This window comes from Lontra canadensis, unplaced genomic scaffold (assembly GCF_010015895.1).
Source record: "Lontra canadensis isolate GAN:19392208 unplaced genomic scaffold, GSC_riverotter_1.0 scaffold15, whole genome shotgun sequence".
Taxonomy (NCBI): domain Eukaryota; kingdom Metazoa; phylum Chordata; class Mammalia; order Carnivora; family Mustelidae; genus Lontra; species Lontra canadensis.
This window is the reverse complement of record NW_022631009.1, coordinates 12,019,766-12,032,109: the sequence shown is the minus strand read 5'-3', so window position 1 is coordinate 12,032,109 and position 12,344 is coordinate 12,019,766. Positions and strand designations below refer to the sequence as shown.

Genomic DNA, 12,344 nt, shown 5'->3' with positions numbered 1-12,344 from the left:
AGTAAGTACTAAATAGAGAAACAAATGTTAGCATAAATAAAGATTTTGTTTGCCTCCATATGGTTGAATTTTACGAATGGTTTATATTCCACTTCTTAGATGGGGTTTTCTAAGTCATCCTTTTCTATAATAATGCTAAGAAATAGGAAGCTTAATCTTTAAGGACATTTCTCCCCACCCCCACTGTAACTGAAATTTACTTCTGTACAAAGAAATGCACAGAAATTATTTGATAAAGTCAAGAATTGAAGTCAGCAGGGACCTCAGAGTTCAGGCTACCTGGCCCATGTACTCTGAAACCTTGAGATACTATATATAAATGCACAAAAATTTTCACACACCTATTAATGTGAGAGGCAAAGACCTTAGAACTGTGTCTATCCCATTTCTACCATCTTAATTGTGACACTAGGCATTTTGGGCATTTCACTGGGCCTGAATCCCATTAGCAGGGAGCAATGGGCCATGTACTGGGCAGGAAGCAGGAAGTCAGGGACCCAGAGTGTTCAAGCTGCTTCTGCTTCTCACACATCTCGTCAAGTCAGCCTCATTTCCAAACCCAGACCAGGTACAAATTATAGAGGACATGCAAATACCAAAGGGTTTGGTGCCCACTAAAGAGATTTTGGTCTAAAAGATAAGATAAGAAAAACAACAACAACAACAAAATATATATATATATTTGGCCAGATACACACATATATACATGGCAAAATAGTGTAGTATTGCCATTGACAAGCAAACCCAGACCACTGTGGGGCTTATGGGGTGTGGGTAAGAGCACCGCTGGAGCCCAGCTGTCCAGGTTTGAATTCCTGCTCTATTCCTTTCTGCCTATAGGCTTGAACAAGCAACTTAACCTTCTTGCCTCAGTTTTTCATCTATGAAATGGAAGGGTAAAATGGTTGTAAGGATTAAACATAGTAAGTGCCATTGTTAGCTGCTAAATTTATTATTTAGGTGCAAGAAAGCAGGAGTTTAGAAGGAGGCTATGAATCCATAAATTTCTATAATGGGTACAGTAATTCAGTGTACTTGCATCACAAACCTAATGTAATAATAAATGAAAGGATTTGTGCATACACGTTTATTAAAACATTTAAAGTTCTCTGCAAGTGAAGTCCTTACTTTTTGGGAGTTCAGGTTTGTATCTGCAGTTACTTTGAATCTGGGATTTGTTGGCTCAGAAGCCAACAAATTTGTTGTTGTTTATTCTGAGTGTGACGAAGAGGACAGGACCTGTGGGTCCCACCTGCAAGCTTTCAATGGCATCAGGTTCTAACACCCCTAAAGCAGTAGCAGGCCTGGTCACATGGGGAAGTACAAAGGCAGTATTTCTCTGCAGCCCTATCCTGCCTCTTCTCAGCTTCAGATTTCTGTTTCAAAGGCACTAAGGATATTAGTTGCTCTCTTCATCCTAATTACTCTGTGGGGCTTGGCTATGGCCCTCCTTTAATTCCTGCCTATCGTTTGAAACTTACTGTGTGTTACAAAACACAAAACTGTTTTGTATTTGAGTTAATTGATCTGCAAGTGGAAGGGTCCACATTATCTATTTCCACATTGTCTCTTCCTGTGGTATTATCACTTTCTAACACACCAAATATCCTATGATTATCATACCTATTATCAGGTCTCCTCCTCCCCCACCACCTCCCCCACTCCCGGCTTAGAATGTCAGTCCCACAAGGGCAGGATTTTGTTTTCTTCCCTGATATGTGCCAGTATCTACAGCAGAGACTGCAACATAATAGGTAATATAATAGGTGTTTGTTGAATGAATGCATGATAGATAATAAGTGATTGAGAGAAAAATATAAGGTGAGTGAACTTGGTGGGAAGAAAGCATTTTGAAATGATTTACTAAACATAACTTCATCTTTCCCAATAAAATATTTATACAGAGTTTATGTTGGAGGAATGCCCTGTGAGCTTCTCATACCACAGTCTGATAATTTGTAAGTCACTCAAATAATTTTCTTTAGAAAATAAATAGAAGATATAAACATACCAGTTTAAGTAGTAATGTCTAGCAATACTGTATAGCTGAATCCTTTAAAATACAGTATAAATTATAATGTTTTATACAGTAAGTTAGTAATCATTTATATAGTTAGATGTAACCTGATATCCCCTATTGTCTCCAGTAGAATACAATATGAACTGTTATTTAGATTATTATGTTTTGAGATATTTTGAGAAATATCTTTATCACATAAATTGTTTCACTTGGTATTATTTAAAAGTATCTAAGAGGAATATCAATGGTGATAGCCAAATTAACTACAAAATATTTAATGATAAAAGGGAGCTTTATGCAAGTATCTCCAACCGAGGCTGGGAAATATTTCATTTCACAGAAATTTTTGTTGTAGAGACAGTTTCTAACCTGATACATGTTCAAAGTCCGTAAGGTGCTTTTAAGGAAAACAGTAATTTACTTACTTAATTTATTTATTTGCCAATAAATGCATCTTTGTTTTATAAATACTTAAGAAGGGAAACAGTATTTTAGAACTGTAGTGTCAATATAAACTTTAAAATTAACATATATATTTTATTAGGTACGGTCTAAAATTAGATCATCCAAATGGAGACATGGGTTCTATGGTTTGTAAGACGACTGGAACTTACATTGGTAAATGTTGATCACCATTCTTCGTAATTCTCAGAAATGCCTGACTCTGTTTCCTTGTTTTGTATTCTCTTAGACCTCCCCTGCACCTTTATCCCTTTCTTTAAAATTAACATTTCCTCTTTACCTTGGCTTCTTTTCAGTTTCATGTAAGCATGTATAAATCACTTTTTTCCTAAAGTTTACATTTAAGGTAAGCTTCTTCAAATTTCTTTTCTTCTCCTTTTTCTTTTTATTCTTCTGTCATCCAGAAAATTCCATTTACTAATTTAGCTGTTTTCCCTGTAGCTTTAATTTTATGTTGTTTCTTCCCCCTTGCTCTGTGTACTCCAGGCACTTAGACCTTATAGTCCTTTTTTTTTTCCCCAGTGTTATGTTGACATACATCATCATATGAGTTTAAGTCATATAACATGATGGCTTCATTTACGTATATTGTGGAAGGATTCCCGCAATAGGTTCGGCTAGCATCCATCATAATCTTTTAGTTCTAGAATGGAATTCATTTTATTTTGTCTCAGAGCTTTGTAAGCCTCCCACCCTGAGAATTGCAGAAAAAAATGTCATGTCGTCGAAAAAGCATTCCCTGATGCCCTGCCTTCCACTCTCCAAGTTCCCTCTCCTTTTCTTTGATAGCTTTATCATGGTTTTTAGTTCTCTCTATCACTGCTCTTGACTGACTGAATCCCTCTCCCCGCCATGCTCAGTTAGGAAAAGAGCAATCTTGTGCTCACCCTGCATGGCCCAACCCTCCAGCAGAGTGTCTCCTCCGATTAAGTAGCTGTTGAAAGAATGAAAGAAATTTGAGGGCAGATGGTTATGTATATGTTGTTTTTATAATTCTTCATTCATTATTATATTTCATCAAGTTTTTCTAGTTATAGCCCTGAGACATCTTAGTATGTGTATTTTAAAATGCCAGACACTTGTTTCAGATAGTTCATTGTCTTTAATAAATGGTTGTATAATTATAGTTTTAATTTTAAGTTTCTTTGCTTTTAAATCATCTTTATAATACATAGTTCTTGTTCTCCTGTGATTGGGAGTTTAATTAATTGTGTATTTAATTAATTCCAGGTCATCACAATGTCAGCTTCATCTTGGATAGTGATTATGGAAGGTGGGTCATTTTGTAAATAATAATTTCCATAATGGATTCAACTGGGTAAATAAAATAAAAGTATATGTTTACTTTGTGCTATAGATCCAGAGATTAAAAAACTAATCACTTGCTTCCCCCAAATTAACATTTAAGGGGTCTATCACTCCCTTTCTCTACTTTGTGCCTCAGACACAGCCTTTCAACTGTTGGGAACTTTAGCATTACCTAAACAACAAATCAATCTTTGATTGTGATATTGAAAGGGTTCTTTTTATGTCTTACAGCTCTTCTAACTTAATTGTCATTCTTTTGATAACCAAATAGTTCAGTTTTGATTTGAACTAATGTAAGAATAAATTAAATCCCATGATTAATACCTGGTGAAAATGTTCATTTAAAGTATCAAGACATATGGAGTGATGAAAGATAGTAGTTACAGCTCACAATTGTCCTCTAGGCACCATATGTTAATAACTTCTATTCACAATTTTTTAATAAAGCTAGAAATTGGTTCCAGATATCCTACATCCTAATTTCACTAAGAGAGATTACCATATGTTTAAGAAATACCAGAATATGCAAATCTCAACACATGTTGCAAACCTCCTATCATAGATAATCATATTACAGAACATTTCATGAGAGGCATGGTGCTAAGCACTTCATGTATATTGTCTGGTTGAAGACTCCCAAAGATTCTATAAAGTTGAGTGTTATCATCCCCCCTGTGTTGCACACCGGGAAAAGTGTGATTCAGGAAAGTTGAATAATTTGCCCATGGATATTCAGCTAGTTGGAAGAAGTGCTGGTGTGTGAACACACACAGCCGAGCTCCAGACCCTGAGCATTGCGTTCCAGGGCTCTGCCAAGGTGATGAAGTTTTAGAATATAAGTGAGATTCAGTGCGATGAGGTCCGGAGCTGATGACCAAGAAAGAGTTCTTGAGACATCTTTGGTGCAGAGTGGTGGTTTATTAAAGCATGGGGACAGGACCCATGGGAGGAAGAGCTGCTACCCCGGGGTTGTGAGGAGTGGTCCATTACATATTTGCAAGTTGGGAGGGGGTCAGGAATAGCATAAGCCTCTAAGGAATTTTGGAAGCAAGGTTTGCAGGATCTTGAGGGGCTAGCTGTTGCTGGCAAAAGGTCATTTATTATCATCTAATAAAACCTTAGTCATGAGACCCTTCAGATATATATATCGGTGGGCCATACACTTGGGGATGATTGCCAGCACGTATCTTGGAGGGCTGAGAGATAAAGGAAGTTTCCAAAGCAATGTTTATATGTTAAAGTAGACCCACAGGATCCTGGCTGGGGGTGAGAGGTAGTCAGACTAGGATTGCTTTTTGCTCTTAGCAAAATATTAAGGTGAAGGTAGTTGAGTGCCTAGAGGAATGTCACTCTGCCTGTTTCAAGGACTTGTCAGTGGGCTCTAGAGAGGAAGGAAATTTAGTAACTTTTCTTCTGCCTCTGTTTCCCACATCAGAGGATCTCAGCTGTAGAACCACATCTCCTTACTACTTAACATCCTGACACAGGATTCTTTAAGCATGGTAGGATTACCGCCCTTTTCTGTGCATTTGCGAATGTATGGGGGGGTATTTGTTGGCTTTTCCTGGGCAGGACCGAGATGCTCCAAACCTAAATGAATTATTCTGCCCAAAAATGTGATAGCGTGTCCCCATGAGAAAATGAGCTGATTAATAGAAATCCAAATAAATCACAATATTTAGCCATCCAACACTAATATATCTGTAGTAGATCAATGATAGGATATGTCTGTGGATTTTTTGTGTTTGTTTCTGAAGAGATATAAATGATTAGAAAAGATTGAAAAAGATTAAAAAGATTGAGAAGAATGGTAATATTACAATCAAAGTAGATGTTATTCCTGGTTAATGTTCACGGACTGCAAAAGAAGGATGATACTTGGTCCCTGTGTGCATGCAGCTGCTATTGGGGTGGTGAGCCCAAATCCATCATCATTGTATTTGAGGATCTTCTGGTTCCAGACACCTAGAGGCAATAGGTTATAACAAAATGATGACTGGGTTGCACACTTTCTTATAGACCAATGTAGACTGGACCAAAAAAACATGAAGAATATTATAACTCAAGGGCAAACCATTGTGGATGGTATGTAAATGGTATTAAGATTCATCTTTGTGATTTATATGGGGCAAATGACTTAGAGTCTCATGATTTACCAGTTATTTTCTGCAAGGATCCGACCTACATGCATACAACTTGATACGAATAAGGCAATAGGATTTTGTTGAAAATATTAGAAAATCATGTTAGAAGCAATAGTTATTGAGTTTTAAATGATTTCCTGAACTACATATACTTTTTATTTTTAATGCTCTCATTGTCATTCTTCTTCAGGTGAAAAAGATGAATTCTTAGTTCTGAGTCTGTATGAAAGGTACTAATTACCAAATCCATCATATATTTCTCAAAGAAATAATTATCCAAAAATAGGTTTGAGCAATCAAGCTTGAATGTGATTGATAAGTATATATAAATCAATGTGTTGCATTCACATGCCGTGAAACTTTCCGTTTTAAAAAGCCAGGAAACTTGCACACAATATAGGTAAAAATATAGCTTAAAATAGCTGGTTCTGTGATCTTGACTTATAATTCTTTTTCTTAAAGCCAGTGGCTGTTCTTTTGTATTAATGTCTCAGAACTGAGGAAACTGTGTTTCTATATAAAACAATCTTAGGAATGTGAGATAACTGTTAAAAATATGGCATTTACTACTTAAAAGTCTAGTTTCATGATTACATGGCATTTAAAAAAATGTTAAATCATTCTTTAAATTAAAAAAATCTATATTATACAAATTTCAGAAGCGTTCCTGAATATCAAATGAACCAATTAAAGGCCATTGTGGCTCCCATTCTGTATTTCTTTTAATAGCTAACCTTCTCTCCTCAATTACCCCAAGTTCAAACAACAGCTGTTCCAAACTGATAAGGTTCAGATGAGGCTGCCTTAATTGAGAAATGCCTAGTCATTATCAATGAATTAGTGAAAATCACCTCAGTGTCATACCAAATAAATTACATTCAAATTTTATTTCAGGAGGCAATTTTCCCACCAACTTGAGAAGCAGGGTTAATTTTTCAGATGCAGAATCTGACCACAGACAATATTGCTGGAGCTGGCATCATTTCAGATCTCTGAGAAATCAACTGAAAGGCTTGTAACATACCAATATAAATCCAGTATGAACTTCTTAAGTAACTAATTTAGCATGCAGGATTTCCAGAGACTCTTTAGTCTTGCAAATGCACGTTGTAGTGGTTGGGTTAGATTTATAGGAATTTACTGTTGGTCTCAACCACGAGATCTGCATTATCCTTTTAAATTCCAGTTCAGTATGTTATAAATATAATGAATGGACTTTGAGTCTTAACATTTGAATTTCTTAACTTCTCTATTATGAATTTCATTGAGGTAATTAAGGAAACGGCATTTAATTTCCAGGTTCGGATTCCTTCCCTTTCTTGCTCTCCAGGCTATGAAGTGCACGTCTACATCCATCAAAAAATATGAATAGGTTCTGTATTTATTGAGGGTGATTTAACTCTGGTGGATTATTGTTAACCTGCTTTCATTCATCGTGCTCTCATGCAGATTAGTGGCAGGAGAAAACTGTGTAAGACACAGGTGAGGAGCCAGGGTTCAGGACTCCAACTGCCTGGCTTCAAGTTCTATTTCTGCCACTTACTCTCTTTGTGATCTTGAGTAAGATAAATAGATTCTCTGAGCTGTACCTACCTCATGGGGCTGATGTAAGGGTAAAATGGTATAATAAATTAAAAGCTTTAAAAAATCTTAGGTTAGAAGCTTAAGAACTTTGCATGATATTTAAGTGTTCAGTAATGTTAGTTATTCTGATGTTAAATGGATTATAAGAGAGGAGAGAGGAGGGTAGTTAACACAAACGCCTTCAGGAAGGGGAATCCTGCTTTTTTTCTATTAATATGAATTCTTTATTGAGGTATAATTTGCATATAATAACATTGTAATTTAAGTGTGCAGTTCAGTAAGGTCTGACCAATGAATATTTGAATATCTGTATACTTGTATATTTGTGTAACCAGTAACTGTATCAAGATGTAGAACATTTTTATCTGCCCAAAATGTTCTGTCCAGCTCCTTTGCAAATTATGACATGATTTATACCACTAAAAAATAACATTTTCCTGAAATAAAGTTCATTTATAAAGTAAGGATTTTTACTTTTTTTTTTTTTACACAGGAGTTTCCCACAAAAAATGGCGTATTTTGTTTCTTCTCTAAATAAAATTTCAATGTTTCAAACATATGCAGGTATGTGAACCCTCTCACTCTATGTGTGTGTGTGTGTGTATGTGTATATGACGGAGAAAGAAAAAGAATGAGACAGAGAGACGTGTGTAATTTATTTCATCAACAATGACAATAAGGACTTAAGGCATAGTATATTATTTTATGTACTGCTAGGAAAGGAGAAACACATAAGATGGAGAGTCTAATAGGAAGCTCTGACATTAAGCTAGGACCCAGAAAACTATATTTTTAATATAAGGCTGATTGAGAAACCAGCTCATCACTCCAAAAGAGACAGAAGGGAAACTTGCATGTCTCCACTTGGGCCATTGGTGGAGGGAGGGAAAAAAATATCTCCACTGTCAATTTAAACTACAAGGCAGTGCTCTCTCAGATTTATAGCCTCACTGTGGTCCAAAAGAATACTCAAGTAGATTATTATTTATTTTAACTTACAGAGATCTAAGGTTGGCAGACTCCTCCGAGAGTGTGGGAAGCAAACACAAATCCTCCTGGAAGAATTACACTTCATTCTAGGTCAGGAGTGATGGAGTGGTACATTCAGATTTCAAATGTGAAAACAAGTGTCTTGGAATCAATCAAATAGGATATATCCTGGCTTTTTCTATTCAATGTAAAAGCCGTGTGTAAAAATACATAGACCTTTGATAGATAGAAGTAATAAGAATAAATTTTAATAGAATCTACCATGTATCATGCCTGGGGCTATTTTACTAATATATCTAAAACTTTTATATATGAAACCAGAAGACTTCTAGTCATAGTTAATGTATTACTATAGGAGGAAAGTATAAAATGTTGGCCCAGAAAGAGAAGAAAGATTTGTTCTTTAAGAGCATAGGGGAGAAGAGGAGAAGAGGCTGTTCTCCTGCCTTCCTGTTTTCTTTTGGAATCAAACATCTATCCTTAGCCCAGATTTTCCTTAATTCCTGTGTCCTCCATTACCAGTGTCTCTTTAGTACCAGTCACCACTAAAACCTGGTTCCCCTGAGCTGTAAGGCTTTGTAAAAGCCATGTTAACTGTCCTCTTTGCAGGATTGCATCAGAGACAAAATTGAAACACCCAGTTCATTCATTTGGTCAATCCACTACCTATGCTGTGCTATGTGTTAAGACTAGGTAATTTGGAAAATTCATAAAAATTAAGCATTGACTTGATGTGTAATATTCATGACATTTTATTTAATGTGCTTCTCCTCCCTCTCTGCAGAGGTCACTATGCTCTCCCCTTCACGAGGAAGCATTCAAGGTGGCACTGTGCTAACGATAAGTGGACGATTCTTTGATCAGACAGATTTCCCTGTCAGAGTTCTCATTGGAGGTATTTTATATGACTTTTAATATGTTACATTATAAGAACAAATCCTGGCTTTTATTTAATAATTTGTAAAAAGAATAATAGTCTTTTTTCAGTTAATGTCTTAAATTTAAGACTGCGTATTTTCATGTGGGCATTTGCTTCCAGGGAATGATACTTTTCCAGTGAGGGCCTGACATGACCACAACTTGGGTTCTGAGGTCATCATCAAAAAGCATTGTCTGGTAACAACTTGGCTAGCTTCCACAAATTCCTCGCCACACGTTGAGACACACGTACCCTTTATTTAACAAACTTATAAATGCCCTTCTTGAACTGTTGTTAATTCTCAATGGCTTGGTTAGTTAGGAGAAAATTTAAAGTATTTGGGGATACTCTTCTCATCCCCTTTTCATTTATTGTGACTTGTCTGGACATCATCAGGAATTACCGATGATATTGGCCTTGAAAAGAGCATTAATTGAGGTGTTCCGTTTTTACAAATGTGAATAGGGCTTGGTTCTCTGGTTATGTATCATTTTTATGTATGTAGATCTTTTCAAGGTAGGGAGCTGTGCGGCTCAAAAAGGAATGGAGGATGAATATAATAGTGGGAATCTTCCCACTCAGTCATAATGACCTTCTCTACCTTGAGCCAAGGACTCCGTGTTGGCCAGGCAACTGGACACATATTTTTTCTGATATAACCTTCTGCTTAGGTACTTTCTAATTTTAAGGAACCTGCCCATGAGCCTGCAAAAATGTGATTTCAAGAGAAGAAATTAATAATAAAGTAATTTCATCTAATATTTATACAATATATATCTCTTCTTGGCCTTTTGGCTAAGATCAAGTGTAACATTATTTTTTTAAGATTCTATTTATTTATTTGACAGACAGATCACAAGTAGGCAGAGATGCAGACAGAGGGAGAGGGGGAAGCAGGCTCCCTGCTGATGTGGGACTCAATCCCAGGACCCTGGGATCATGACCTGAGCCGAAGGCAGCAGCTTAACCAACTGAGCCACCTAGGTGCCCTCAAGTGTAACATTTATACAATATCTTTCCTATCCTGTGGATCCTTGCTGGTCACCTGCATAAATATTAAAACCTAGGCAGTAAGATTTTTAAATATCATATATGTTTTCTGAAATTTTAAATATAAATGTTTCAAATATTAAAATAGTGGCATAAAATCTCTTTATATGCTGTATTTTATGATATTGTGATAGTTGATATGCAAATACAACATGTTACTTTTGTGTCTTTCATTGCTATCAAATGTGACAAGTTTCGAGATTTTGAGTCCTCAGTAATTTCTTTATTAAATTTTCATTACTTTTTTCAAGGTTTTTTCGTTAATTTTAAATTCTAACTAATTTATTGGAGTATAATTACATATAGTAAACAGGGTGTATTTTATTTTTTTCTTCAAGTTTTTATTTAAATTCCAGCTAGTTAACATACAGTTTAATATTAGCTGCAGGTGTACGATACGACGATTCAGCACTTCCATACCACACCCAGTGCTCATCACAACAAGTGCACTCTTTAATCCTCATCACTTATTTAACACGTCTCCCCACCTCCTCTCTGGTAACCTGTCAGTTGTTTTCTATAGGTAAGAGTCTGTTTCTTGGTTTGCCTCACATTTTTCCCCCCTTTGTTTCTTAAATTCTACATATGAGTGAAATCATATGGTATTTTTCTTTCTCTGCCTGACTTACTTTGCATAGCTTAATACTCTCTCTCTCCATCCATGTCATCACAAATGGCAAGATTTCATTCTTTTTTTGTGGCTTTTATATATACTCGATCTTCTTTATCCATTCATCAGTTGATGGACACTTGGGCTCTTTCCACAATTTGGCTATTGTTGATAATGCTGCTAATTGGGGTGCATGTATTCCTTTAAATTAGTATTTTTGTATTCTTTGGTTAAATACCTAATAGTGTAATTGCTGGATAATAGACTAATTCTATTTTCAACTTTTTGAGGAACGTCCATATTGTCTTCCACATTGGATGTACCAGTTTGCATTCCTACCAACAGTGTAAGAACGTGCCCCTTTCTGCACATCCAATACAACACCTGTTGTTTCTTGTGTCATAGATTTTAGCCATTCTGACTGGTGTGAGGTGATATCTCATTGAAGTTTTGACTTGTATTTATTGATGATCAGTGATATTGAACATCTTTTCACATGTCTCTTGGCCATCTGTATGTCTTCTTTGGAAAAATATCCACTCATTTGCCCATTTTTTAAAAAGATTTTATTTATTTGACACAGAGAGAGAGAGAGAGAGATCACAAGTAGGCAGAGAGGCAGGCAGAGAGAGAGGGGGAAGCAGGCTCCCTGTTTAGGAGAGAGCCCAATGCGGGGTTCGATCCCAGGACACAGAGATCATGACCTGAGCTGAAGGCAGAGGCTTAACCCACTGAGCCATCCAGACACCCCTCATTTGCCCATTTTTTAATTAGATTATTCATTTTGGGGGTATTGAGGAATCCTCAATTAATTTCTTGAAAATAATGATTTGTCTATGGATCTTCCTTTGCTCCAAACAAAATGGGCTAAGTTGGTTTAATTTACTGTTTAAATGCATTGTTTTCTACCTTAATTATCTTGCATTCACAAAACATACAAAGTCGTGACAGGTAATGTTGAAGTAAGTTTTCCGAGCTACCGAACAAAACTTGGCAAAGATACCTTCCTCCATTTGCTACCCTTTGCCTCACTTTGCATCTGTGGGCTGTGATTCCCATTTCAGTAAATACTTAAGGCATTGATGGTGAGGGATATATGGAAGCCTAAAACCTAGACTCTTCACTCCATTTTAATTGTATTTTTATATAAGTGTCATCATTCTTGTTTAGAACCTTACTGTTTTGATTTCAGTCTGCCTCTGAAAAATACCATCTACACATTATTATCTCTGTTGTTTTCATTTGAAGACCTTGGAC

The 12,344-nt window shown here is 36.2% G+C and overlaps 1 protein-coding gene across 1 annotated transcript in view; it reads left to right on the top strand.

Moving 5' to 3' along the window:
* The window catches only part of PKHD1L1 (PKHD1 like 1), a 162,695-nt gene that overhangs the window by 16,258 nt on the left and 134,093 nt on the right, over positions 1 to 12,344 (top strand). Inside the window, exons 7-11 of the mRNA XM_032858464.1 lie at positions 1,905 to 1,958; positions 2,565 to 2,638; positions 3,713 to 3,755; positions 8,012 to 8,082; positions 9,293 to 9,403. Coding sequence (XP_032714355.1) covers positions 1,905 to 1,958; positions 2,565 to 2,638; positions 3,713 to 3,755; positions 8,012 to 8,082; positions 9,293 to 9,403 — 353 coding nt within the window. The remainder of the gene's footprint in view (positions 1 to 1,904; positions 1,959 to 2,564; positions 2,639 to 3,712; positions 3,756 to 8,011; positions 8,083 to 9,292; positions 9,404 to 12,344) is intronic.